A 27,399-nucleotide genomic window follows, 5' to 3' on the forward strand; every position below is an offset into this window, starting at 1 on the left:
GCAAAAAGAACGCTTTTTGGACGCCATGGTACAAAATTGGAAAAGCACAGGCAGGGCACTGGAAAAGCCACCAGGTGAAATGCCATGATACAGTGTAATCCGTTAGGATCACAACTTTGTATCCTGTCATTTGGTGTATTTACATTTTTGAAATTGCCGCTGGTTTCACCCCCCGTGTCGCAACGCTCGCAGAGAAGGGAACCGGAAGACAGGTGCCGGCATCGGCCGAGCACACAGTGGGAGGATGGCTGGAGGACGGCAGAGGAGGTGACTCGGGGTTACCGCTTTTAGTACTCTATATTAACCCCAAGCCACACTCGGGAATACCGCTAGGAAGATTAGAATTTATGATTTCATGTTTCAAACTTTCATACCCGGGATGTCTACTAGACTCTTGTTTGGACAGATTTAAGCGGGTTATTCCTAAGAATTACAGGCCTAAAATATAAAACAAAATATTTCCATGCAAAACAATGTACCGCTTTTAGCACAGAAATGCTGACATAATCAGACCATCAGGGAGGTTAAAGGCCAGGGACTCTTCAGGCGAAATCATGGTTGCCTTGTTTAACTGGAAACCGGAGGGTCCACCGCCGGTAAAACAGTCCACTTGAGGGACTCCTCACAGGGGTATCGCCTAGCAACTCGCTTAGGGACCCCAAGGGGACGATTGGGTCGTCATCACACTTCAGTGATAATTCTGTCAAAATAGAAGGGGAAGGGAACTCCTTTGCCGCTCTGGATGGCTTGTGAGTGCCAAAAGGGAACCTGCGCCTCCGTCGCAGCCATGTCCTCCAACTTAAAGTCTCAAGCACAGCTACATTCAGTGCGGCCACCTGGGTCTTTTTGTGCGCGGTTGCAGAAGCAGAGGAATCGTCCTCACTATCTGAGGAGTCAGGACGCGTGGTCATAGACCCAACAGGGTGACCGTCCTCGGTGGCCGAATTAGATTTAGGATCTGAGAAGACAGATGAGGCAGGAAGCGCCTTTATGCGACAGCCGTCGCCCAAAAACCATGTCCACCCGGGACACAAGGGACTCCAGGACCGCCGTCAGTGCATCGATCGATGGATGGGACCCAGAGGGCCCCACAGCCTTGGAGAGGGGATCAGGGGGGGAGATGTGCTCTAAAAACTCAGTGAGTCACCAGGGGGACCCAGCAAAAAAGTGTAAAAAACTGCTAAGGGGCAACCCCCACCACTCTGGCAGCACCACCTAGTTGCCAGTCACCGAGCAATCAATCCTCAGAAAAGAGGGAGAGGACTCCACCAGACTCCCCACCCTGCAGAAACCAGGCACTGCAGCCACCAGGAGAATCTGCACTGCACGAGCAGTGATCAGGAAAAGAAAGGATCCAGGGGATGAGGAGGGACTCCCACAGGGCTCCACTACCATGGCCGCCCCTGTTTTCAATAGCAAACCACCACATGGCTGCCAGACTACACAAACATGGCCACCATGTATTAAAGCACACAGGCTACAAGAAAATTGCGTCACCAAGAGGCTCCCAGGGACCAAGGAGGGATCCCTAGGCCTTAAGGACCGGCCCAGGCAAGACGGGGGGGGGGGGGCGGCCTGGCAGGAGCCCCTCCAGATACAACCCCCCAAGTGGATCATCCAGCGGCGCACCCTCCCGCCCCCATCGCCAGCATAGCACCCTGCCCCCACCCAGGAAGGTGGCCAGACCACCCCGCACAGCCCCAGCCTAAGTGGGGGGGGGGGGGGGGCCAATAGAATGGAGGGGACAAATGAAGGGGTGTGCCTGACGGGAAAGAGGGGGAGCAGGGGGTCTGACCATCCCCAAGGAGGGGCCCACGTCCACCCCAAAACCCTCCAGGGGCGAGGGGGGTGGAATGCTACTCACCATACCAAGAACCAGGCGGGCACCATTGCAGACAGAACCCCTTGCCATCAGGATGGGGGGGGGGCTGTCAGCCAGGAGGAACGCTGAAACTCTGGCCGAGACCAGGCTGTATACGACCCCGCAGGCCAGCTATGTTGCAGCCGACCTAGCTGGGAGCTGGAGTCTGCACGCGCTCGCTGGCAAGACTGGGGTGATCACTGGATCTAGATTATGCAGCCCAATGCCCAGTCCGGCAGTTGATTGTAGATCTCACAGGAAAAAAACAGGAGAAAAATTTCCATCTAAAAAGAAAAAAATTGCCAGGACAAGAGATCCCAGCAAGGAACTAGGTCCTTACTCTTGACTAGGCAGGAAAAAAAAAAAAACTGAGTACCAATAGAGAGAGGGAGTATACACCCTGGGACTGCCCATAGGCATAGCCAGAATTTTTTTCTGCCTAGTGTCCTACTCCTGTAGGGGGCAGCATAACCCAATGGTTATGAAGATCAGGAGCGCTGTCAGTCTATAAACGAAATAAATATGCACTATCACTGTACTAAGGACACTGGCAGGGAAGGGGTTCACATCAGGAGTGATTAAAGGGTTAAACGAGTTCCTAGGGAGTGCAAGCACTGTGGGAAGGCAGAGAGCAGTGTTCTTGCTTAGCAGAAACACAGAATCACTGCCTTTCCTCGTCACAGAACAAAAATCTACCTTGTTTACATAGACAAATTGTTGTTCTGCCTGTCTCCCGATCAGCAGGTACTGGTGGAAAATGCATCAGTCTGGTGCTAGAATTATTGCTCTCACTGTGGCGTTATGCAACATGTGTATAGCAATTAACAGTTTCAGGTTTAGGCCCCGTGTCACATCACTTCCAGATCAACAACTTTAAGGGGAGGAAAGGGGACATGTGTCTGCTCTCCTCCCTGCCCCCCTCCACCTACTACAGTCCTGGGCCCACAGATGGTCAAGCAGAGCCCAGGATACAAAGTGGAGATTGGGTGGGGAGTATTCAGGCTGCAGCCCAGATGCCATGTTGAAGCTTCTGGTCGCCCTGGCGACCTGGGGTTGGTCAAGCACTGCCTTATGCATTTTACTTACCTAAGCCCCATCCAGTGTTGTACATGAGAGCAGCAGTTTTCTCTCAGAACATTGGCTCCTGCTTCAGTCAATCACAGCCAGTGAGGAGGGAGCAGGGCTTGGCCACACAGTGTGGCTCAGGCTTGATGTAGGGGCACTTGGTAGGGGGGGAGGAGTCAGAAGCATCAGGAGGAGGAGGCCCCAGAAGAGGCGGATCTTCTAAAACCATTGCACAGAGCAGGCAAGTATAACAGGTTTCTTTATATAAAAAAAATTATCCTTTAGAATCACTAAGGTTGTACTTTATGGACGTTATTTTCCACAACCATTTTAGAAGGGAAAAAAACCCACATATGGAGCCAAGCAATAGGAATATTAGGCTGAAAAACTTTATGAATGCAGGGACAGATAACAGTGAAGCATTCGCTGTAAATAAATGCAGTTTAGGCAACAATGTAGTATAAATTATAAACCACCAATAAAAGTACCGTTTGTTGAAGTCAGGTAACAGATTATTGGCAAGGACTTGAGTTAAACTTTGGAGGACCTAATTTCTTGTACAGCCATCAAGCTCAAGCTGTAAGGACACATGCATGAAGGTAAAAAACCTTCAGACTTTTTATAAAAAAAAAAAAAAAAACTTTAATAAAGCCATCATTTAAAAATAAAACACTAACAAAAAAACAAACAGATAGTGTACTAAATTTGAAACCAGAGACATTCATATAAAAAAACATACTGTACTAAATTTGAAATTATCACACAAAACTTACTGCACATGCCTTGCTTAAAATCTCAAATAAGAGTACAAACCTCATCAGCAAGTCTTAGTAGCATTCTCAAAAAGCGGGCCAAATGCATTTGTCTCGCTGAAAGCTCCCCTCTTCCAGAATAATCTGTCCTATATAAAGCAGTAGCACTATCCACAATGAGAAGTGCATACCTAGAGAAAAAAAAAGACGATATAAAAAAAAACCAAACCAAAGCACAGCTAACATGGGTTACGTGTGGGTTAGCTGTGCTTTCGCATATACTTTCATGACGTCCTGCAGTTTTGGTATGATCCCAGAAAGCACACCAAAGATGAAGCTTGCATGGGAATTTGGTGCGCTTTCTAAAACTGCACCAAAACCACAAGACTTTATAGAAGTCTATGGGACAGCACAGCTTACCCACATGAAAACCATGGGTTAGCTGTGCTTTAGCAAAAGCACAGCAGGATAGTGTGAAGCTGCCCTTAGCTTATAATAAAGCACAGGTATAAACAGAAGATGTAGAAACATAAAAAAAGGTTAAACACTTTAGCACATCTTTGGGAAAAAAAAAAAAATAGATTTTTGTACTTACCGTAATCTTTCGCAGCTCCATATCTTCTTAGACCATTGGGTTATGCTCCTCCCATCAGGAATAGGACACTAGGCAGGAAAAAAGCTTTACCACGCCTATGCAGTTGTCCCTGTAGACCTAACCCCACACACTATGCAAGAGCCCCTAGTTTCGTTGCAAGCAGTGTTTAGAAGACAAAAAACCCCATTTCACTCACAAGTAGAGGAGTGGGTGTTGCGGCTGTCAATGAACTTCAGAGAAAAGGATTTTATGGTAAAGTACTCTATCGTTCATTAACAGACACAGCTCCATATCTTCTTCGACCAGTGGGACGTCCCAAAGCAATATATGCATGAGGGGTGTAAAAAACAACGCAAAGAACATAACTTTCCAAAGGCTAAAATTAGCCAGCCAGGTAACATGGAGCTCACCTAGAAAAGCACACACCCTCAAAAAGACAAAAAGCTTCTCTTTTAAACAGCAGCCTGCAAAGTCTTGCAGCCAAAAGAGGCATCCGAAGATGCCAACACATCTACTTTGTAGAATTTTGTGAACGTATGCACAGATGACCAAGTTGCTGCCTTGCAAACTTGCATTACTGACACCTGATGACGAAAAGCCCAGGAGGCACTCAGCGCCCTAGTAGAATGCACCTTCACAGGGAAAGGAGGAACCTGACCATTCAGTGAATAAGCCTGAACAACAGTCTGCCTGATCGATATGGTCACAGCAGATGCAGCCAATCCTTTACAAAGTTCCTCTCCAAACAACCTCTACTATAAAGAGAAGATCAGTCAATGCCTTCTTGGAAGCCTGGTCCGCTGACCAGCTTTTTAACCACACCATGTGTCTAATGGCAATCCCCACTGCAGTCAACCTGGCCACTAAGGGGGCCACATCCATGGACACATCACACATGAACACAAGGGCTTGAGCTATTTGGTCCAGAAGTTCAATCAGCGCTGGGGGGAGCTGTTCAGATTCTAAAATTCCCCTTAAGTAACTTCACCCATTCAGTGACCGTCTGACACCAGAATGTTCACAAAGATTGGTTTTAACCAGTTCTGGACCGGAAGATTTTCCCCCTTAATGACCAGGCCCTATTTTGCGAGCTGTGAAAATGTGGAATAGATTCCCTCAAGAGCTGCTTCTATCTAGCTCAGTAGATCGCTTTAAAAAGGCCTGGATTCTTTCCTAAGTGTACATAATATAACTGGATACTAACATTTATAAGTAAAGTTGATCCAGGGAATATCTGATTGCCTTTCGGGGGGGGGGGGGGGTTGCCTTCCTTTGGATCAACTGTGGGTCAAGGGATTATGAATCAAGGATTGTAATAATTATTTGATTTTTGTTTTTATGGACATGTGTCTTTCAACCAGGCTAACTATGTAACCCAATATGTACTGTAAATAAAAAGCAGTGGGCCAATCACAGGAGCAGGAAATTCCATTTCTCTGGGTTTGATGTATAGTTTCCAGTGTTACAAGCAAGATTTATTTTTTCTGTCCAGTTAGAAAACCCTAGCCGGCTGTAGACTGAAATAGGAGAGGATTTCTTAAAGTGTTACTAAACCCAGTACCCTACATTCACTATAAAATGGTCTCCCACAGTACACAGAATATGGAAATGCAATTATTGTAGTAAATATAAACTGCTAAAAACCTTTTCTCATCAGCAGTACATATCAGTCTTGTGACTTCTATCAACATCTGGTTAAAGCTTGTAGGTAGAGTTTTCATGCTAACTAATAAAAAGATGCAGGGTCCTCAGTCCATTCAAACTCTCACTATACAGGGAACGGTTTTGCCAACAGTGCATGTCGATGCTCCGTCCAATAGGACCGAGTACCTCTACAACTGATATACTACCAGATAAGCAGTGATAGAGATCTCCAAATAGAGAATACTCTAAAGATAAAGTTGTAACTGAGGATCATCAACGATGTAAAAATTTATTGAAAAACTGGCATAAAATTTTTACAAAATGGGGGTAAAATAACACCCCAGACAACAAGTGGACAACACAAAACAACCTTGTCTAGACAAGCACATAAAGAGGACCCCTGACACACACATACATTCCAATCAAAGGTTCTCAAAGCATATGAAAAATTGTTGGTTCATGACTGTATGGAAAAATGCCAAAGGTGATTCCCAGTGTATTAAACACATGGGTTAATACTAACATGGACAGTACATATGCAAGGTGAGATAAACGCCTTTACATCCAGGGCAGGAGCAATTATGCTGAAGATTGTTATTCGAAAGGAGTGGTGTATAGGGACTGAGTTCCACTTAGAAGTCATGGCTGAAATAGCAATGGGTTAGACCATATATAAAAAGGTAGGTATCTCATTTCCGCAGTCACAGCGGTCCTTTCACCAGGTTCCATAGAACAGTTTATCCTTAATAGTGGATAGAAGCCACAGCTCTGGCTAGTCCTCAGCAGGACTAGAGTTGGATGGAACAGTATCAGTATGGTCACAGAGAATCAATCTTAGAGCATGGGATACCGCAGAGTAAGCATGCGACTCAGGGAACTCATGGGGTGACTCACCAGTCTTGCGAGCTTAACTGTTCTACTCATTGGAGGTAAATCCCTATTCAGTGACACCAAAACTCCATCTTGGAGAGCAATTGGCCCAAGTTGCAGAGTGTCCAGAGGACCAGTAGCCAGATACTGGGAGACACTCACTGCCGTAGGGACAGTAACTGGGCGTCCAGAAGTCAAGGTCAGAACCGGAAATCTGGAAACTGTTGACATGGAACGCAGTGTGAAGCACAGGGTCCATTCGAGCTGATTACGTCAACGCGTTTCACATACGTCATGTAAGCTTCGTTAGGACGTACCGACATTTATTTGTTATAGTGAGAATAGCCGCACCCGATTTCAATTAAACATAGTAACATCGTATAGCGTCATCTTGTGGTTAAGGCCATGAACTGTTTTTACATCTAGGAAGCTAGAAACTAAATCTAACAGTCACAGTACTTTATAGCATATTTTTATTATTTTCATTCCTCCTCATTAATTCAAAACTGAAGTTCAGTAAGGAAAATGGCATTTGCAGAGGGGGCAAGGGGGTAATCTAGGATCAAGATCAGGAAAGAACCCGACAAATCCGCTATACTCAGAGGAAACATGGACCAGAAAGCCAAGGAGGAGGAGGGGACAGTTAGTAATAGCAGTCAGAGAATAGTCAGTACACATTCACATAAATCCTCTGATTATCCATTTGGTAAGGCGGCTGGAGCAGAGCAAGAAAGAACACAGGGAGAGCCTTCGAAATCATGGTTCCAAAAATACTTGTCAAAATCTCCTCTCCTGGGTTGCAATTGGAGGGCCAGGAAGCATTTGATTCTAAGGCCCTTAGGGTTACCTCCATGGGTCTCCGCAAATTGTAGGCCCAGGGGAGTTTCCTCCCTGAGTCTAATACTTTTTAGATAATCCCTAAATCTCATTTTCAGCTGACTTTTGGTCTTCCCCACGTATAACTTTTTACATGGACATTTAATAATGTATAGGGTCCTGGTAGTGGCATAGTTTATAAACTGTTTAATCTCGTAATTATTTAAGCCACTTGAGTCAGAGAAAACAGTTTTATCAACATAGCTACACATGTTGCAATGACCACATGCATACATTCCTTTAAGAGCGGAGAGGACAGTTAGCCAATTTCTATCAGTTTTCTTTTGAAACTGAATGTACCAACATGTCATTCAGGTTTTTCGATTGTCTAGCCACCATCAGGGGTTTAGGTCCCACAATTTCCTTTACTTTCTCCGATCTAGTCAGGATATTCCAGTGGTCAAACACTTTTCTGACTTCTTCCCATTTTACCCCATATTCAGTGAGGATTCTCAAGGGGGCATTTTGTTTAACAACCTCTGTTCGTTTGGGGTTAAGATCGATCCTTGTTCTCCTGCCAGACTCCTAGCCCTTCTCAAGGTTCTACGAGAATATCCCCTCTCTAAACAGTCTATATAAATTCTTTCCCTTACACCGATAGTCCTCATGCCTGGTGCAGTTTTTTAATTCTCATGACTGGCCCACTGGTATGTTCTCACTATAAAAAGTAAACAACGTCAATACATCCTGACAAAGTGTACGTCCCTACGGCAGTGAGTGACTCCCAGAATCTGGCTACTGGTCCTCTGGACACTCTGCAACTCTACCCAATTGCCCTCCAAGATAGACTTTTGGTGTCACTGGACGGGGATTTACCTCTAATGGAGTAGAACGGTCGAGCTTGCAAGACGGGTGAGTCACCCCATGAGTTCCCTGATTTACATGCTTACTCTGCGGTATCCCATGCTGTCTAAGATTGATTTTCTGTGACCATACTGAGACTATTCCATCCTCCTAGTCCTGCTGAGGACTCTAGCCGGAACTGTGGCTTCTATCCAGTATGTGAAAGGCCCCTGCGCTATCAAGGCAAAAGTAAGGAAATTAAGAAATTAGAAAAAAAAAAAAAAAAACAAGAGAGCTGCAGCTCCTAGTTCAGCCTAACCAAGAAACTGAGTATATAGCAAAAGTAGTAAGGTAAGTTAGTAAGGTAATGGAGCGGGGCTTGTCCAGTGGGTGTATAACAAAGTGGGTATACAATTGTCACTGTAAAGTAATAATGATGCAAAGAAATGACTGAATCATAAAAAAATATATGGCTGAAGTTTTTGCGGGTATCCAAGATAACAATAGCGTGCTTACAAATATAAGGCGACTACAGTGGCAATAATGTGAGTGGTGAATACGTGATACCAAAAAAAACAACAAAGAATATTTAAAATCTTCATATTACAAGATCATATGTTGAAAGCAATAAGGCCCCTTTCACACAGGCGGACCGTTCAGATCCGCCTGTCCGTTTTTTGGCGGATCTGAACGGTCCCCCCATGTATTCCTATGGGGCATCGGATGTCAGCGGAGACATCCGACCCGATCCGTCAAATCTGGACGGATGGAAACCCCATTTTCCATCCGTCCAGCGGATCGGATGGGATCGGGTGAGAACGGACTGACGGTCCGTTGACATCCGATTTCCCCCATAGAGATGCATGGGAAACTGTCAGCTGTGTCTCCGCACACAGAGCGGAGACACAGCTGTCCTCCTGCTGCTCAGCGGGGGATCGGCGGCTCGATCTCCCGCTGAGAAAAACGGACTCCGTCCAACGGACGGAGTGTGTGAAAGAGCCCTTAAAGCAGTCCATAAACAAGATAACATGACTTCAGTGCCAATACTGTGAATGGTGACACCAATAATTAAGAAATATTTAATAAATCATACACGGCCACATACTAAAAACAATAAGACAGTCCATAAAAAATAAAATATTCAATGCATGAATTACACCATAGAAGTTCATGAACGTAAGTAAAAAGTGAGATCTTGTGAGTGGTAATCCCGCTGGGGGTACAGGTGAACTAATCAGGGGGGTGACTTTAACAGTGGGCAGTGGTGAAATAAGGATGGGATTCTTCCGGATGTACTACACCCTTACCTTACTGCTGTAAGGTTACAGCATAAAAGAGGGGAGGCCTCCTGACACTCCAGTAATCAATCATCCAGGGGGGATGGTTTCGAGGGCACTGTAGTAGCTTTAAGGATACCGCTTATGGCAGGGATTCCTGGCCATCCTTTGCCTACCAGGGGGGGGCGTCATGGTCTCCTCTCCAGAAGTTGCATGGTTTTTGTGGTCAGACAATTGTGGAAATATTGCAATATATCCATGAACCACTTTTCATTATTTTGCATAAGCGCCTTGTGAAATTTCTTACATTTAATTTTTTTCCTTCTCTCTGTAGAACTTTTAATCTGTCTTACAGAGCAGCCACAACACGTGTTTAATACACTGGAAAGCACCTTTTGGAATACAGTCATGAACCAACAATTTTTCATATGCTTTAGATTTAGGAGAACCTTTGATTGGAATGTATGTGTGTGTCAGGGGTCCGCTTTATGTGCTTGCCTAGACAAGGTTGTTTTATGTTGTCAACTGGTTGTCTGGAGTGTTATTTTACCACCATTTTTGTAAAATTACATTTAATGCCAGCTTTTCAATGAATCTTTGCATTTTACATCATTGATGGTCCTCATTTACAACTGTTTCTTTAGAGTATTCTCTATTTAGAGATCTCCATCACTGCTTATCTAGAGCTTTCATTCTCCCCTGATTGTCTTATGAGGCTGCAGGACCCCTGACCCTCTCTGTCTGAACAGTGTTTGCCCCCAAGACTCTGTTCTAGCAGCAGATAACATGGGGACTGTAGGAGAAGGGGAGGATCAGAGAAGACATGCTCAAACAGCCTTTTTACACAGTGCAGATGATTAACCCCTTGCGTTCCACGGTGAGTATAAAATAAGCATGTTTACTGCATATGCAGACTGATTTTACAGTTGTGGGTTTAGCAACACTTTAAAATTGCTTCTGATACAATGTTAAAAACAGAGTTCTCTATTAAAACAGGCAGGGACAAAGGGATCTGTTCTCTTGGAACTGCACTTTTGCAGGTGGGTCTACAAATGTTAAGGGAAAACTGCAAAAAAAAAAAAACAAAAATCTGTATTTACTAACCTAGATTTTAACCCAGAGCTGTAGACAGACAAGGCTGGATGGATATCTGAGAAATTTAGCACCTTGTCAAATTTGTAATGTGCAAAAGAATTTGCTTTTAAATCTATTTTATTTCTTGAAATGTTAAAACACTCACATTACTGGGTGTTCTGAGGAAAAAAGTTACACTTTCAACCAGGGTGTCATGACATCTTAAGCTGAGGATGTAGATGGCGGGAGGGAAGCTGCGGACTGATGTGAAAGTGAACTATGCTTCAGACTGGGGTAAAGATTTTGCATAATTTCAAAGGGTGCCATAAAAAAAAAAATAAATAAATAAAAAGGTTAAGTCTATTAAAGGGGACCAAGAATCAGAAAGAGATCTTGCATGGTTTGATTCATCCTGTAAATTCTGATATAAAAAGAATTACTGCCAACATGTAGCTGGCGAAGTAGAAACCAATTATGCCTTCTTGAGAAACTTTTTCCCGTTTTGCTCTATCGATTAATAGATTAAACCAGGTTTTCTATGGTGACAAAATTTCCCAAGAAAATGTCAAGTTTTAGAACCTGGAAATTAGATTTGACAGCTTATGTTTAGCAGTGTTAAAATTTTGCAAAAATAAGTGGACAAAATCAGCTTCATAAACTGGTGAAAGTATCAGAGCCACAATAAAAAAAAAAAAAAAAAAAAAAGCGATATAGAATCATATTTTTACAATCCACAGGTATAGTTCTGTACATTTGCACAATGATCTTAATGTTGCATTAATACAAACCATGGTAAAAAAAAACAAAGAAAAAAAACAAAAACAACTTTACCTGGATTCTGCCATCATGGCAGATGCCTGATATAAAAGTTGGGTTTGATGGTCTGTGTTAAATGCCCGAGCATAAGCCACATTGTCAAGAACATCACTGCCGGACAAACCATACCTATTAAAATAAAAAACAAATAAATCTCACAAGCCAAAACAAAGCGCAATTTCCATTATTACAAGCATATAATGATATTCCATGTTTACAAAGGCTTACATGCCCATGTCTGATCAGACTACTAGTCTCTGGTTATCACTGAACTAAGAGCTGAAAAGAAATTAAAAGGAGAACCTGACTACCTGTATGCTATCGTGCAGGGGAGATCAAGAACTATGAACCACCACATAAGCAAGACTTGTTTAGAAGTAAATTTGCTAAGGTTTGTAAATTGATTACATGAATAAAACAAGCCCCTAAAGGCTCAGTTCACATTTGAGCGATGCGGGAACGCTGCAAATATGCAGCGTGATCCCGCATCGCATCCGCACCCCTGGCAGTTCACACTGCCATATGCGATACACAGGGGGTGTCAATTCAATATTAACGACACCCCAGTTTGATCACATATTGCAGTGCGATCTTCAAGTACGCACAGAATCGGAAGGCACAAGTGTGAACCACTATGCGATCCGATTCTGAGGCGGCTCAAAAAATGCCTCATGTGCTTGTTTGGTGCGGATGCGCTGCGAATTCAGCCATACAAAGCGTATGGCTGAACTCGCATCCGCACAGGAGATCGCATGTAATGAAGGAGCAGTGCGCTCCGAATAACATGCGATCAGCGCATCCGCAATAATGTGAACCCGCACTAAGGCCTCTTACATACGATACTCCTGTTTGAGCATCTCATAGTTAGTGAGGTTGAAAAAAAAGACACCAGTCCATCCAGTTCAACCTATGATGTGTGTGTGTTTGCTGTTAACCGTACATTGTATACCCCTGTATGTTGTGGTCTTTAAGGTGCCCATCTAATAGTTTTTTGAAACTATCGATGCTCCCTGCTGATACGACTGCTTCTGGAAGAGAATTCCACATCCTTACCGCTCTTACAGTGAAGAACCCCCTGCGTATTTTAAGGTTAAACCGCCTTTCCTCTAGTTTTAGTGAGTGGCCACGTGTCTTATTTGTATTCCCTTTCTCTGAATAGGTTTTTCCATATGCTAGGGTTGCCAGTACAATATTTGTACATTGATATCATATCCCCCCTCAAGCGTCTCTTCTCCAGAGAGAATAGGTTCAGTGCTTGTAGTCTTTGCTCATAGCTGATGTCCTCCATTCCCCTAATTATTTTTGTTGCCCTTCTCTGGACTTTCTCCAGTTCCAGAACATCCTTCCTGAGGACCGGTGCCCAGAACTGGACAGCATACTCCAGATGTGGCCGGACCAGAGTCTTGTAGAGTGGGAGAATAATCTCTTTATTTCTGGAGTGAATCCCCTTTTTTATACATCCCAGTATTCTGTTGGCTTTGCTTGCAGCGGCTTGGCATTGCATGCCACTGCCAAGCCTGTTGTCTACCAGTACCCCCAGGTCCTTTTCCATCCTAGACTCACCCAGAGGTTCCCCAGTGAGTAGCTTGCTTTCTGGTTTCTGGCACCCAGGTGCATTACTTTACATTTTTCAACATTAAACCTCATCTGCCATGTAGTTGCCCACCCCATTATTTTGTTGTTCAGGTCCGCTTGTAAGGTTTCCACATCCTGCATAGAAGATATTGGCATGCTTAGTTTAGTATCATCCGCAAATACTGAGATTTTACTCGATATCCCCTCCTTTAGATCATTTATGAATAAATTAAACAGGATTGGTCCCAGGACCTAACCCTGGGGGACCCAACTTTCCACACCTGCCCAATCCGAGTACTCCCCATTAATCACCACCCTTTGCAACCTCCCCTGGAGCCAGTTCTCTATCCAGGTACTCACCTTATGGTCCATACCTACCTTCCTTAGTTTGTACAGCAAGCGTTTGTGGGGAACAGTGTCAAAGGCCTTTGCAAAGTCCAGATACACCACATCCACAGGCTTACCTTTATCTAGGTGGCAGCTCACTCCATCATAGAAGGTTAATAGATTGGTTTGGCAAGAACGATTCTTCATGAATCCATGCTGATTACTACTAATAATACCGTTTTCATTACTAAAGTCTTGTATGTGGTCCCTTAACATCCCCTCCAAAATCTTGCAGACTACTGATGATAGGCTGACCGGCCTATAGTTACCCGGGATATATCTCGGCCCCTTTTTAAATATTGGTACCACGTTGGCTTTTTTCCAATCAGCTGGCACCATACCCGTCTGTAAACTATCCTTAAAGATCAAGAATAATAGTCTATCAATCACCTGGCTGAGCGCTTTAAGAACCCTCGGGTGCAAGCCATCCAGTCCTGGTGATTTATTTATGTTAAGTTTCTCTAGTTTAGTTCTAAGTCTATCTTCTGTTAGCCATGGTGATATTTCCTGAAGGTGTGTTTAGTTTGGCCTTACAAGCTGGGTTAGTATAGCCCCCCAATTCTTTTGTGAAGACTGAAGAGAAGAAATTATTTAACACTACCGCCTTTTCCCTGTCCTCTGTGGCTAAATCTCCCTTGTCGTCTTTGCAACGTGTGTGTGTGTGTGTGTGTGTGTGTGTGTGTGTGTGTGTGTGTGTGTGTGTGTGTGTGTGTGTGTGTGTGTGTATATATATATATATATATATATATATATATATATATATATATATATATATATATATATATATATATATATATATATATATATATATATATATATATTACACACAAACTAAAGCATACAGTACCTTTCAGCAACAGCTAGCAGCCTTTCCGGTCGAAAAGTGCCCTCAGTGTCTATGTACATGGCTTTCCCTTCACCGCCACCTCTGTCAATTGGGAGCTGAAAAAAAAAAAATAAAAACACTTATATACTAATATTTAAATTAGGTTACTTTTTTTTAGTCCACCTTTTTGAAGCTTATTTTTGCAGAGGATAGATTATATATATATATATATATTATATATATATATATATATATATATATATATATATATATATACACATATACACATACATATATACACACACACACACATTATATAAATGGATTTTTGTAAAATCTTACCGTAAAATCCTTTTCTCTTAGCTCATTGACAGACGTAGTCCTCGGTGATACACCACCTTCGGGTTATGTTGCCTCCACAGGAGCAGGACTAGACAGGAAATTAAAAAGCTCTGGCCACACCCTAGGGGCAGTCCCAGAGGGTATATCCTCTCTCTCTCTGCCTCAGCAAATCAGTTATGTGAAAAAGCAGTCTTTAGAGATTTTAACCCAACCCAACTCAAAAAACAGAGGGGCGGGGACTACGTCTGTCAATGAGCTAAGAGAAAAGGATTTTACGGTAAGATTTTACAAAAATCCATTTTTCTCTAGCGCTCATTGACAGACGTAGTCCTCGGTGATACACCACCTTCGGGACGTCCCAGAGCAGTATCACAAATGAGGGGTGGGAAAATGAAATCAAATCCCAATCTAGAAGGCCCAACCGGTGCCAACTAGAAGTTTACAATGCTCATCTTTAATGATGAGACTCAACAAAAAAGAGAAAATTTTTTTTTTTTTTTTTTCAAACAGAAAAAAACCCTCGAAGTAGACTACCGGTCTCCTCAAATTGCGGCCTGCAAAACCTTGCGGCCAAATGAGGCATCCGCCGATGCCGTCACATCAATTTTATAGAATTTTGTAAAGGTATGTACCGACGACCAGGTGGCCGCCTTACATACCTGGACCACTGACGCCTGATGGCGAAAGGCCCAGGAAGTACTGAGCGCTCGAGTGGAGTGCGCCCTAACAGGGAACGGAGGACTCTGACCCTTAATAGAATAAGCCTGTACCACCGTTTGTCTAATCCATTTGGCAATGGTCGCGGCAGATGCAGGCAAACCCTTTTTCTGGGGCCATCCGTGATCACCAAAAGTGAATCCGTCTTACGGAATGATTCCGTAGCTTTCAGGTATACCCTGATTGCCCGAACCACATCTAAGGAATGCAACGCATGTTCCCGATGATGCTTGGGCTGAGGACACAAGGAAGGTAGTACAATATCTTCATTCAGATGAAAATCTGAAACCACCTTAGGAAGAAAAGATGGCTTAGGATGAAGTACTACCTTATCCCTATGAATCACTAGGTATGGGGACTGGCATGATAATGCAGCCAGTTCTGACACCCTGCGAGCAGAAGTAATAGCCACCAAGAAGGCCACCTTCTGGGATAAAGTAAGCAAGGGAATCTCCCTGATGTTTTCAAAGGGAGGTTTCTGTAGAACCGACAAAACCAAATTAAGATCCCAGGGTGGTAAGGGCGCGCGGACTGGAGGAGCCAGGTGCCGCACCCCCTGGATGAAATTCCGCACCAAGGACTTGGTAGCTAAAGGTTTCTGAAAGAAGATTGCTAATGCTGAAACTTGACCCTTGATGGTGCTCAAGGCTAGCTTCTGCTCAACCCCTTGTTGCAAAAAGGCCAATATTCGAGTCACCGAATAGGTACGTGGAGGAAATCCTAAAGATTCGCACCACGCAATATAAGTCTTCCATGTGTGATAATAGACCTTGCTGGAAGTCGCTTTCCTTGCTTTAATAAGGGTAGGAATGACTGAAGTAGACAAACCTCTGTCCTTCAGTACTTGGGTCTCAATGGCCAGGCCATTAAACCCAGCGACTGTAAAGCATGATGGTAAATTGGTCCTTGAGACCACAGACACTCCCTGAGACGAAGTTCCCACGGAACGTCTGCGACTAGCATGTCCAAGTCGGCCAGGCCGGCTTGAGGAGGCCAGCCTAGAATTTCTAGGACCACTGGCGCTGATAGAATCTGAACCAGGCGTCCCTAGAGGTATCTGGCCCCGACCAACCGAGAAAGTCTGGTCGTTTTCTGTTCCCACACATTTATCAGATACCTGATTGTTATCAGGAAGGGTGATCTTTTCTGGTTGAACCTCAGGGACCGAAGTCACCCGACTAGAGGCTACTTGGCCTATCTGGTCAACCAGATCCGATTCCTGTGAGGTATAGCGACTAATCTTAGGAAAAGGTAAAGGAAAAGATCTATTCAGGGAACGGTAACTACCGCTTCCTGTAGTACTTAAATGTTGGAAGGGAAGAATCGCACCGGTAGTAGTGGTTGAAGCTCGATCTAATGTCCTGAATACCGGTGAAAACGTCCCCCCACCCTGAAACCGGGTGGGGGCGCACCTTCAGGCTGTGTACTCCTTTGCTTCGGGTTTGGCTGGGTTGGTCCTCTGCTTGTCCGACCAGCCCTTCTTGAACCCTCCTGGAGGAGTCTTGCCTTTCCCGCTAGTACCAGCCGGGCGCCCTTTATGGGCGGTAAAGAAAGGTCCTCGCTTGTTGCGAGGTCCCTTAGCTTTAGCAGCCTGTGGCAAAAAAGTGCTCTTGCCCCCAGTGGCATCCTTAATGATTTCATCTAGGTTGGCCCCAAATAGACGATTCCCCTGAAAAGGGAGATTTGTCAAGGTCTTTTTGGAACCTAGGTCAGCTGACCAGCATTTTAACCACAGCACACGTCTGAGGATCACCGCTGACATAGATATGCATGCCCTAATAAGGGAGTAGTGTCCAAGGCTGCGTCACAGATAAACTGTAGCCCTTGTATAATCTGTTCCATCAAATCAGATGTCTCCTGGGGAATATCTTTTCCCCTAAGGTCTTGGCGTACCATTTTCGCCCATTCCGTAAGTGTCTGGGAAACTAGACCAATAACAATTACTGGTCTAAATGCTGACCCTATCAGAGAGAAGATGGTGCGGGACTCTGCTTCCATCTTTCGATCCACCGGATCCTTAAAGGACGAAGTGTCCTCCACTGGGATAACCGTGGCTTTATTCAGCCTGGAAATAGGTGGATCCACCACTGGTGGTACCGTCCATTTCTTAATGATGGATTCCTCAAACGGATAGCGTCTAGCAATACGCTTGGAAATAGTAAAGGTACGTTTAGAATGCTCCCATTCTCCTTTAATCTGATTACCGAAACATTTGGGTACAGGAAAAACCTTCACCGTTTTGATGGGCTTATTAGTACCAAAAGGAATCTCTGTTTCAGTTGCCTCTGCCGGTAAAGCCTCAAGTTTTAAGGTTTCCTGCACTGCCACAACTAGTGCGTCCACCAATGCTTCTTCCTGAATTATAGCAGGAGAAGAAGCGTCCTCCTCACTGTCTGAGGGGGCTTTACCTGGGATAACAGCCCTTGCAGAGGAACCTGCAACTGCAGTGACCATCTCTGAATCAGAGTCAGAGGTGTCAGATAGTATAGGGGTAGGCGGGGGTCGCTTCCTTGACCCCCGTCCCTGACAGGCCGCCTCCACCCGAGCCACCATAGACTCCAAAATTAGTGTAAATGACTCTACACTCTGTGCACCGGCGGGTCCCGTGGCCCCCTCGAGGGAAACAGGTGGGGGAATATGTGTGGCAGGGTCCATGATAATTCCAGTCACTTCCTGGATAATATAATTCAAAAATAAAAAACTTTTTTTTTTTTTCAGACCCCCAGCGCCACAAAAAGCCCCTTAGTGTTACCTGCTAGGGATCCCTATCGATCGAGAGAGAGAGAGAGAGATAGACCCCCAGGCTCACCACTTGATGCTCAGAGTTTAACTGCAACAGGTTACAGCGCTGTCTTGACAAACAGGAAGTCTTTTGGCTGGCTGCCCAGGAAGAAAGGAGGCGGCTCCGCCCCTCTGCACGCCTTCCGGCGCCTCCCCTAGCTCCACGAGGTGTTTGGATCACCTCAAACATGGCCGCCCCCATGCTGGAGACACGAGGCTACGCCAAAATGGCGGCTCGTGCGATCCAGCAAAAAAAAAAAATGGCGGCGGCCTGTACTGAATAGCGGTGTGCTGCAGGGCACACAACACTCTCTCTGCATGGGGATTTGGCGTGGTTGGCGGTACCGGCCCTGGCGGACCGCATGGCCATTCGGGAGGCCTGCTAATAGCTGGAGATCTGATTAGGAAGGCAGTCTACATGTCCGTGGCTTCTGACTGGTAGGTAGCTTATTCTTATCACCGTAAGATTCCCAGAATGCCACAGATTACAATTTTTTTTAACATGTATACAATTAGATTGTTCGCTCCCAAACCAAGCCTCCTGGCTTTTTGCACATAAAATCACACTCAAAGTAGGAGGATCTGTGTCATTTATAGGATAGAGAGGGACTCTATCTTACCATACAGAGAGGGGCCCGCGTTCACCACAAGACCCGTCAGGGGAAAAGGAGGAACATACTACTCACCATACCGGAACCAGGCGGGCACCAACTCCTGACAGTACCCCTCTCCACCGGGGCGGGAGGGCTGTCGACCGATATGGACGCCGTGACTCATGGTCTTTGGCGTTTCAGCGAGACGTTTAACTCGCGGGGTCAGTCCTTTAATGGGACTTTGTCGCGGCCGACCCAGCGCGGAGCTATGGCCTGCACGCGCTCGTAGGCTGAACTGGGGTGACCACCGGATCTGAACATCCAGCCCGTCGCCCAGTTCAGCTTTCTTGCTTGAAGATCTCACAGAAACACTGGAGAAAAAAAAAAGCTGTCTAAAAAATCCTTTAAGAAAAAAATCTTGCCAGGACCTAAGATCCCAGCAAGGTATCTAGGTCCTTACTCCTAACTAGACAGAAAATAACTGATTTGCTGAGGCAGAGAGAGAGAGAGGATATACCCTCTGGGACTGCCCCTAGGGTGTGGCCAGAGCTTTTTAATTTCCTGTCTAGTCCTGCTCCTGTGGAGGCAACATAACCCGAAGGTGGTGTATCACCGAGGACTACGTCTGTCAATGCGCGCTAGAGAAATATATATATATATATATATATATATATATATATATATATATATATACACATACATACATACATACACATATACATACATACATACACTTGTTTACCCAAAACAGCCTGAAAAGCATTGCACCGGATCTCTGAACCATGGGTGCAATGTCTCCTGGCGACAAGTCCTACAGCTTTCTGCTCATCACCATTCATTGAGAACTGCATGCCAAAAATTGTTGTGAATGAATGGCGGCTGTGTAGGCAGAGCCCAGCACAGCTGCACCGATTATGGAATGTGACAGTGGCTGTGGTTGAGAGGGGTAGTGGTTGTGGGCACTAGGAACACGATTCAAAAAAAAAAAAAAAAAAAATGATTCTTTAAAATTATGTTATGTGTGCAATAATGACCAAAAAGCTTCTAAAAAAAGGTTCTGAAGCTTTCCTGTTTTCATTTTAAAGAGTTGAGAAAAAAAAAAAAAAAGTATTTTTTTTATTGGGAGCTCTTAAACAGCAAAAAAGATGAAGTCCAATTTCCACACTGGGAACCTTTTAGCAGATTTAACAGGAGCAGAAACTACCCAAATTCCACCTAAGGCAGCGGACACACCTGGAACTTCTGGATGCATATTCCCCCAATTCCTCCCACATGGCAGCACTAAAAGGTATGCCAACAAGCTGCTCAGGAGCACAGTGCTATCACATTGGGGTAGCAGAGTTTTTAGACATTTCAAACTGATAGACACACACCTATCTCCCCCTTTCAGCAGAACGACTCAGTTGCACATGTGGCAGGAGAGGTAACCATCTTCTTTTCAGGCAAGTTATTTTCTTTTCCAATTGTAAATTGGCAACAGGGACACTTTAATATATACAATATTTAAAGTGCTAAATTATAAACAACTTAAAAAAGCAGTTATACAGATTTGCGTGTGCTTACCTGACAGGTCACTGCCAACGTGTGGCACAACTGAGTCTTTCCTGTGCGGAACTCCCCAAACATCTCTGTAATGGACCCTGTTTCAATACCCCCTGGTTTTAAAAAATAAAAAATAAATTATTACACAATACCACTTTAACTACATAAATCCAATGTTTCTAGAAAATAGCATAATATAAATTACTCCATTCAAGTGGAAAATGTGTGAACCTTGTAGTAACTTGTCCAGCTCCTTGGAGCCTGTTGTAATCTGTATTATTTCAGAACGTCTCTGATGGAATTCAGTTGCTGTAGTAAATCCCATAGGAACAAGTTTAGCAGCTTCTGCCTTCAGGAAAAAAACAGAGAATTGTATTTACAACCTGCGAAATGTTTTTCTTCTTTTAGGAAGTTTGAAATCAGTATTAAAGCTACCTTGTCAAGTAATGGAAAGCCTTTAAAACAGCAATACTATGTAAAAAGTTTTTTCCTGTGGAGGTGATTCACTTTCTTGAAAAGCTCTGGGCACAGCTACTATCTGGCACTGGTGTGTGTCAGACAGCATGTCCACAGCGATTCCTTCCTCTAAATCCTACATCACAACTGTGTAGTGTTTTGTAGTGACGTAGGGGTCTGTGGGAAGAACCAAAGATTTGCAAGGGGGGCTCTATCCAACATACCTAGTTGTTGGGTGTTGGGTAGTAGTGCCACTTTAACTCCTCAAGACCAAAGTTTCAACATACCACCCAATAAAAACACAAGCAGAACACGTCCTAGATGGTATTGCTGTGTGAAAGGTTCTCCATCCAACAGGCTCGCTTTAAAATAAACCTGTCAAGCGAGAAACAGGGAGATCGCATTTCTATCCATACTTTTACAAATGTTGGTTGCCTGACCAACAGGCTCACCTTGTTTCAATACTTTGACCTGAAACAAACATGCACATAAGGACTTCAAACTTTTCTGACTTTCCTGATCTGCATACCAGTTCAAGGTCAGTGGCTCAGACAGTATTACAACCATTGGGTCACAGACAGGCACCTACCAAGTTCAGGAGGGCAGCAATGGCAGCTTCAACATCTCTCATAAGTTTAGGGAGTTCATAGTGGAACACAGAGCTCAAGGCTGCAAAAGGACATTGTTTCTGTCTCAACACATGGCAGCTTCATAAGTAAAGCTTTCTAATGCTCAAATTAAAAGCATGGTGGGGTTGAGTACAGACATTAAAGAAGTGCTCTTGAAGTCACTCTGCACAATAAAATATACAAAATATATAGAGAGGATTTAATGAAATCAAAGGTTTGTAGCAGCAGTGAATGAGCGTGCTATGTGACTGATCAAAGCAGCAGAAAAGAAAAAAAACTAAAGCTCTAAAATGATGATAGGTAGGGAAGATATTTGTTATATCTGTGTGTAGCAGGACCAGGGAAGTTACAACCATAGCAGAAGACACACTGCTGCATCAGAGAGTTGCTGAAAACATTCAATACGTACATACTGCATATTGGGAATGGGCAAACTGGTATCCTAAACAAATTTCTGCCACAACCAATTATATTGCCTGATCATGCTCAGTACAGCACACCTCCTTTCATATCACTACAAGCGGTTTAACCTTTTCGCTGCCAGAGCCTTTTTTTTTGCATACGTTTAAAAAACAAGTTTCAGCTTAAAGATTACACAAAACCCCCCAAACATTATATATTTTCTGAAAGCAGAAAGCCTAGAGAATAAATTTGTGGTAGTTCTATTTTTTTTAAGTCCTCGTTATTAACACAAAAAGGTATCAGGAATGCAAAATTTCAGTGAAAAACAAAAAAAAAAGAAATACTAAGTGGATTTTAGGGCAAAAAAAAGAAAACTACCCAAAAATCTAAAAGAGGAGGTGGCACTGAGTAAATAGATACCCTACATGTCCAACTTTAAATTTGTGTGTGCCATGCAATGGTGACAAACTTCAGTACCCCTATATTTTCTATAGGTGATGCTTCAAAAGCCCAATATAGGTATCAGTTTATTTTTTTTTACGGAGGAAGTCTTGTGTTATTATAGCTCCCCACCCCGGAGTGTGTGGCGATACCCAACATGTATTGCAATCTGTTTTCACGCATGGGCGCCCTCGGCCCATGAGTTTATGTTCATATGTGCCTATATGTGGGGGTGGGGCCTCAAATTTGTTTTGATAAGGGAATTTCCTGCTTGGGTGTAACTTTTTTTTTGGAGAAAAAAAAATAGGTACTTTTTCTCATTACATAGGGGACTCCCCTATGTGACGCTTTTTAAGTTCTCTTTAATGAGACATGCAGTGTGTAAAAGGCCCTGCATATCACCCCTGTGCTCCATTGAATGTTTTGCAATGCACATTGCAAAACATTCCTTCACGGCTAAGCTAGCCGGGGACACCCAGAGCCTGACACTGAAGTGACGTCAGAAGTAACTTTCCAGGTTACAGCAAGAAGGGGAGTAGAGCGGATGTGTGCCCACTCTTCTCCTTCCCCCCTCCAGCACAGGACATATCGCTCCCGGGCCCACAGATGGGCAAGCGGAGCCCGGAAAGAATGGCGGGGCGCTAGTACCTAGGGTGTGTGTGATCAATTGGACGGCAGCACTGCCTCAGTTCCACACACAATCCCAGTGGTAGCAGACCTGGCAGCGAAAGGGTTAAGGGTTACAGTCTTGTAACCCCAACAAAGAATCTGTCAGCTTCTCCAAGAAAAGTATGATGGTATCTGACTTACTAGAATTTTGTCAGCTTTGGCTTCACTAATGCCTTTAATATTAAGAAGTTCCTTCTTTGGTGCATAAGCAACTGCTTCTACTGTATGGAATCCAGCTTCTTCCAGTTTCTTCACATCATTTGCATTGATGCCACATTGCTTAACAGGAAAAAAAAAAAAAAACATTTGTTATATTCAGTTACAACCATTGTTCTCTGTCATGGGAAATTCAGTGGAATAAATGCTTTAAGCTGTGGATAGACAGGACTGAAGAAACTTCCTAACCCCAATGGCTGATAAAGAGCCAATGTACATAACACAACAAATTCCACTTACCTATGGAACAAATCTGAATGACTGAATGAAAATATAGTGAATAATGGCGAGTGAAGCAGTCCAGACTGTTGTATAAAGCCACACAAGAGCAAAATGTGCTTTCCTGGCAATTCTTCATTTCTGGCCATCCATAAGACATTTCATGCCAACATATAAACAGGCTATACAGAACAATCAAACTGTCAAATATTCATTTTGTTATGGCATTAACCATTTTTTCAGAGTAAGAAAATTACATATGGATTATTGTCGAACTTTGTGCCAAGATGGTTATACACATTACAACTCATGAGGGACTAGTATAAACAGAACCATGTGACTTCACAGTTCAAAATCCATTAACAGCAGTATGAACTCTCCTCCATAGGACAGAGTACAATGCACAGTGCTTGCACAAACTTGGCTCCCCACATTTTTACAAGTGGCTATGTGGCATTAATAATATATCACTGGTTTAGAGACGAGTAGAAAGACTGGTGGAGGGAAGGCAGTAAGGCAAGCAGAAAAAAAAAAAAAAGGCGTAACTGAACCAAGAGTGCAATTACACTTTATAGGGTATGTAAACATAAACACTAACAAAACTGGCACACTTTTGGTCTGTTAAATATACCATTGAAAGTGTTTTGTTATATCTATTTAATACATAAAAACATACCTTTTGGTTGCGGATAAACTTCCTATGCTCTCTACATTGGTATTAGCTAAAACGTACACCGCATCATTTATCTCCAAGGGCTACAGAACCCCACCCCTCTTATGGAGAAGGAGAAAAACTCTTTAAAGTCCTTATCTGTTTTCCTGGTACAGTAGGGTGAATAGGCATCGTCACCCTAGTACAGGAAGTGCTTTTCTGACTCAAGTAAATCTAAAAAAAAAAAAAAAAAACAGAGCCACCACATCCAAGCTGCAGGATAATACATTTTTTGTTTGGGTGTTCATGCTTTAAGCAAAATCCTTTCCAACAACTCCATTACCTGTTTAGATAATGGCAGACCTCAAATACATACAAAAATATATATTTCACCTGCTACAGGCAGGCCAGGCATGTGCAGTATTTACATACTGTGTTACCAGAGCATTCTTTAGGACTGCAAGCCTGGTTATATAGAATAATGACCATCCAGGAAGCCAGCACTGAGCTGAAGAATGAAACATTCATTGTTCTCCATAACCAGGTCCAATAGAAGAAAAACACTACATAAAAGGCCTTTGAAAAAAAAAAATAAAAAAAATAAAGTTGGCATTTGAGGTTTCTCATAAACTTACAAATTTGATTAGTATTACAAGAGGCGGGAGGTATTTAACCAGTTGCCAACCACCTGCCGCAGATTTACTGCGGCAAGGCGGCTCGGCGAACCGACGTAACTATGTCGGTGCCGTGCATGCTGTCCCAGCAATCTGCCGATTCGGTTCAGAACCAATCAGTCATCAGGTCCAAGCCAATCCTTTTTTTGGCCTGGACCTGGTGATCAGTTGTGACCAATTGCAGAGTGTCCTGTGCCTGTAATGTAAACACAGGCACACAAAATGATGCAATCTTCTCTACTGGAGCCCTTTTAGGTTCCAGCATAAGAGCACCAGACAGCGAGTACACAACCACTACACTGACCCCAGTACATATTTAACCCCTTGATCCCCCCCAGTTAACACTTTCATTCCCCATCAGTGTCACTATATACAGTATTCAGATAATTTACCGATCACTTTATTAGTGTCACTTGTGACTTCAATTAGTGTGAGCGACAGTGGTAGTTAGCAGCAGTCCCAGGTAGGTTTAGGGTGCCCGCCATACATCCTCTAAGATTTAACGCCCTGATCACCCCAGTTAACCCCTTCATTGCCGTGTCAGTGTCACTATTGTAGAGTACAGATCTTTATTCTGATTACTATTAGTGACACAGGTGACAGTTAGCATTAACGTATCACTTTGCCCGCCGCATATTTAGTAATACATTTTAACCCTTTGATAGCCAGTGACACACACACACTAAACACCTCCATTACTAGTAAAGTGTCTGAACTGCTCAATATCTTTGATCAGATCAGAACTATACTAGCATAGCCAATAGTTTAACCACTTCAATACAGGTCACTTTCACCCACTTCCTGCCCAGGCCAATTTTCCCCTTTTAGCGCTGTTGCATTTTGAATGACAATTGCACGGTCTTGCAACACTGTACCTAAACCAAATTTATGTCATTTCCCCCCCCACAAATAGAGCTTTCTTTTGGTGGCATTTGATCACCTCTGGGTTTTTTCCTTTTTGCTAAACAAATAAAAAAAGACCGAAAAGTTTGAAAAAAAAAAAAAGAAGTTTTTTTGTTTGTTATACAAATTTTGTAAATAAATACGTTTTTTCCTGCACTGATGAGGCTGCATTGACAGGTACTGATGAGGAGGCACTGATATGCAGCATTGGTGGGCACTGATAGGCAGCATTGATGGGCACTGATAGGCGGCACTGGTGGGAAATAATGGGCACTGGTGGGCGACACTGATAGATGGCAATGATGGGCACTGGTGGGCGACACTGATGAGGAGGGCACTGGCGAGCAGCACTGATGGAGAGGGCAATGGGGGGCTCCCTGAGCCCTGATTGCCATCCCTGGTGGCCATAGTGGCAATCCCTGGGGTCATGGGTGGGCATCCCTGGTGGTTCTAGTGGCAACCCCCCCCCCCCCCCGAGGGTCTGCACTGGTAATCAATGATCTGATTACCAGTGAGGACCCCCCCCCCCCCCGTCAGGGGAGCCGCCGATCGGCGCTCCTTTACTCGTGCCTGTCAGGCACGTACTGAGGAAAGCCGATCAATGGCTCTTCCTGTTTACTATGTGACCAGCTGTGATTGGACACGGCTGGTCACATGGTAAAGAGCCTACGTCAGTAGGCTCTTTACAGAGATCGGAGATGCAGGGAGTCAGACTGACACCTCGCATCACCGATCGCCGATCTGTGCACCCCCGGGGGGGGGGGGGGTGCAGAGCGTATTATCCTGCCGCCGTCATATGACATCCGGTTAGGATAATACAACCACATTCCCAACGTCAAACGCCTATAGGGCGAGCAGGATGAGGTTAATAGTGTTCCCAAAACGCAGCATTAGCAGGATCAGCCCCAACACCCGCCAGCACCTGCATTTAGCCCCTTCCTCAAGAAGTACCGTATCAGCAGATTACGGTCACTTCCAATACACAGCACATCAAACTTCAGCGTTAGAGTCAGGCCTGATCTCTGCTAGCACTAGCAGTTCAAACAGTCCTTGACAACCAGGCGTTTTCTTTTTTTACATTGAGTCACACTAGGTGCCTATAAATTAATTGGCCAAAATTTCCAGAGGTACACTAGTGAAGAGGCCTACACGATACCGAGCATGACAGATGAGCGTGATGGGAAAGCCTCACTGTCAGAACCAGGCTCAGTATTCGAACTTGTAGAGAGCAGCGGCACCCTGACCGATCTCTGATGGAGTAGTGGTCCCTGCTAAGGTCAGGTGTACCCGCTCCCATTCTTCCGTTGCTGAGGTGCAACAATCGCAGGGTTCTCTAATGCAGCAGTGTCGGTACTAATGCCGCTCAACCTTCTGGTGAACTGGCAAGCACCAGCGGGCTAGTACATCCTGGTTGTAGTCGAACCAGCACTGCAGTAACACTTAGTGACGTGGCGTTTCCCAGAAGTGCAGTGGCTAGCACAAGTAGTGTCCTGCAGCCACCAATAATTCAAAGACAGGCCCATGGGGGCGTGTCCAAGATGGCCACCGGAGTGGACGCTAAGTAAGAGAGCTCCGTGTGAATCGCCATTACTTACCTGGTCCCTGCATCTACCGGTCCTCTGAAGCAGCTCTCTCGACTCGTGCTGTGGAGGTGACGCGCCGTAGCTCCCGCTCCTCTCACCATCCGAAGTCCGGTAAACCCTCCTCTTCTGCTGTCCCCAAGGCCCTTCCCGCCAGAAGCTCCAGCATGGCGTCCCAGACG

The 27,399-nt window shown here is 44.3% G+C and overlaps 1 protein-coding gene across 1 annotated transcript in view; it reads right to left on the reverse strand.

Moving 5' to 3' along the window:
• The window catches only part of RAD51 (RAD51 recombinase), a 72,534-nt gene that overhangs the window by 18,220 nt on the left and 26,915 nt on the right, over positions 1–27,399 (reverse strand). Inside the window, exons 2-7 of the mRNA XM_082275088.1 lie at positions 23,115–23,252; positions 20,608–20,725; positions 20,398–20,489; positions 14,423–14,517; positions 11,629–11,742; positions 3,740–3,869 (exon numbers count right to left, since the gene is read on the reverse strand). Coding sequence (XP_082131214.1) covers positions 3,740–3,869; positions 11,629–11,742; positions 14,423–14,517; positions 20,398–20,489; positions 20,608–20,725; positions 23,115–23,252 — 687 coding nt within the window. The remainder of the gene's footprint in view (positions 1–3,739; positions 3,870–11,628; positions 11,743–14,422; positions 14,518–20,397; positions 20,490–20,607; positions 20,726–23,114; positions 23,253–27,399) is intronic.

The sequence above is a fragment of the Pelophylax lessonae genome (genome assembly GCF_965119305.1).
Source record: "Pelophylax lessonae genome assembly, chromosome: 13".
Lineage (NCBI taxonomy): Eukaryota > Metazoa > Chordata > Amphibia > Anura > Ranidae > Pelophylax > Pelophylax lessonae.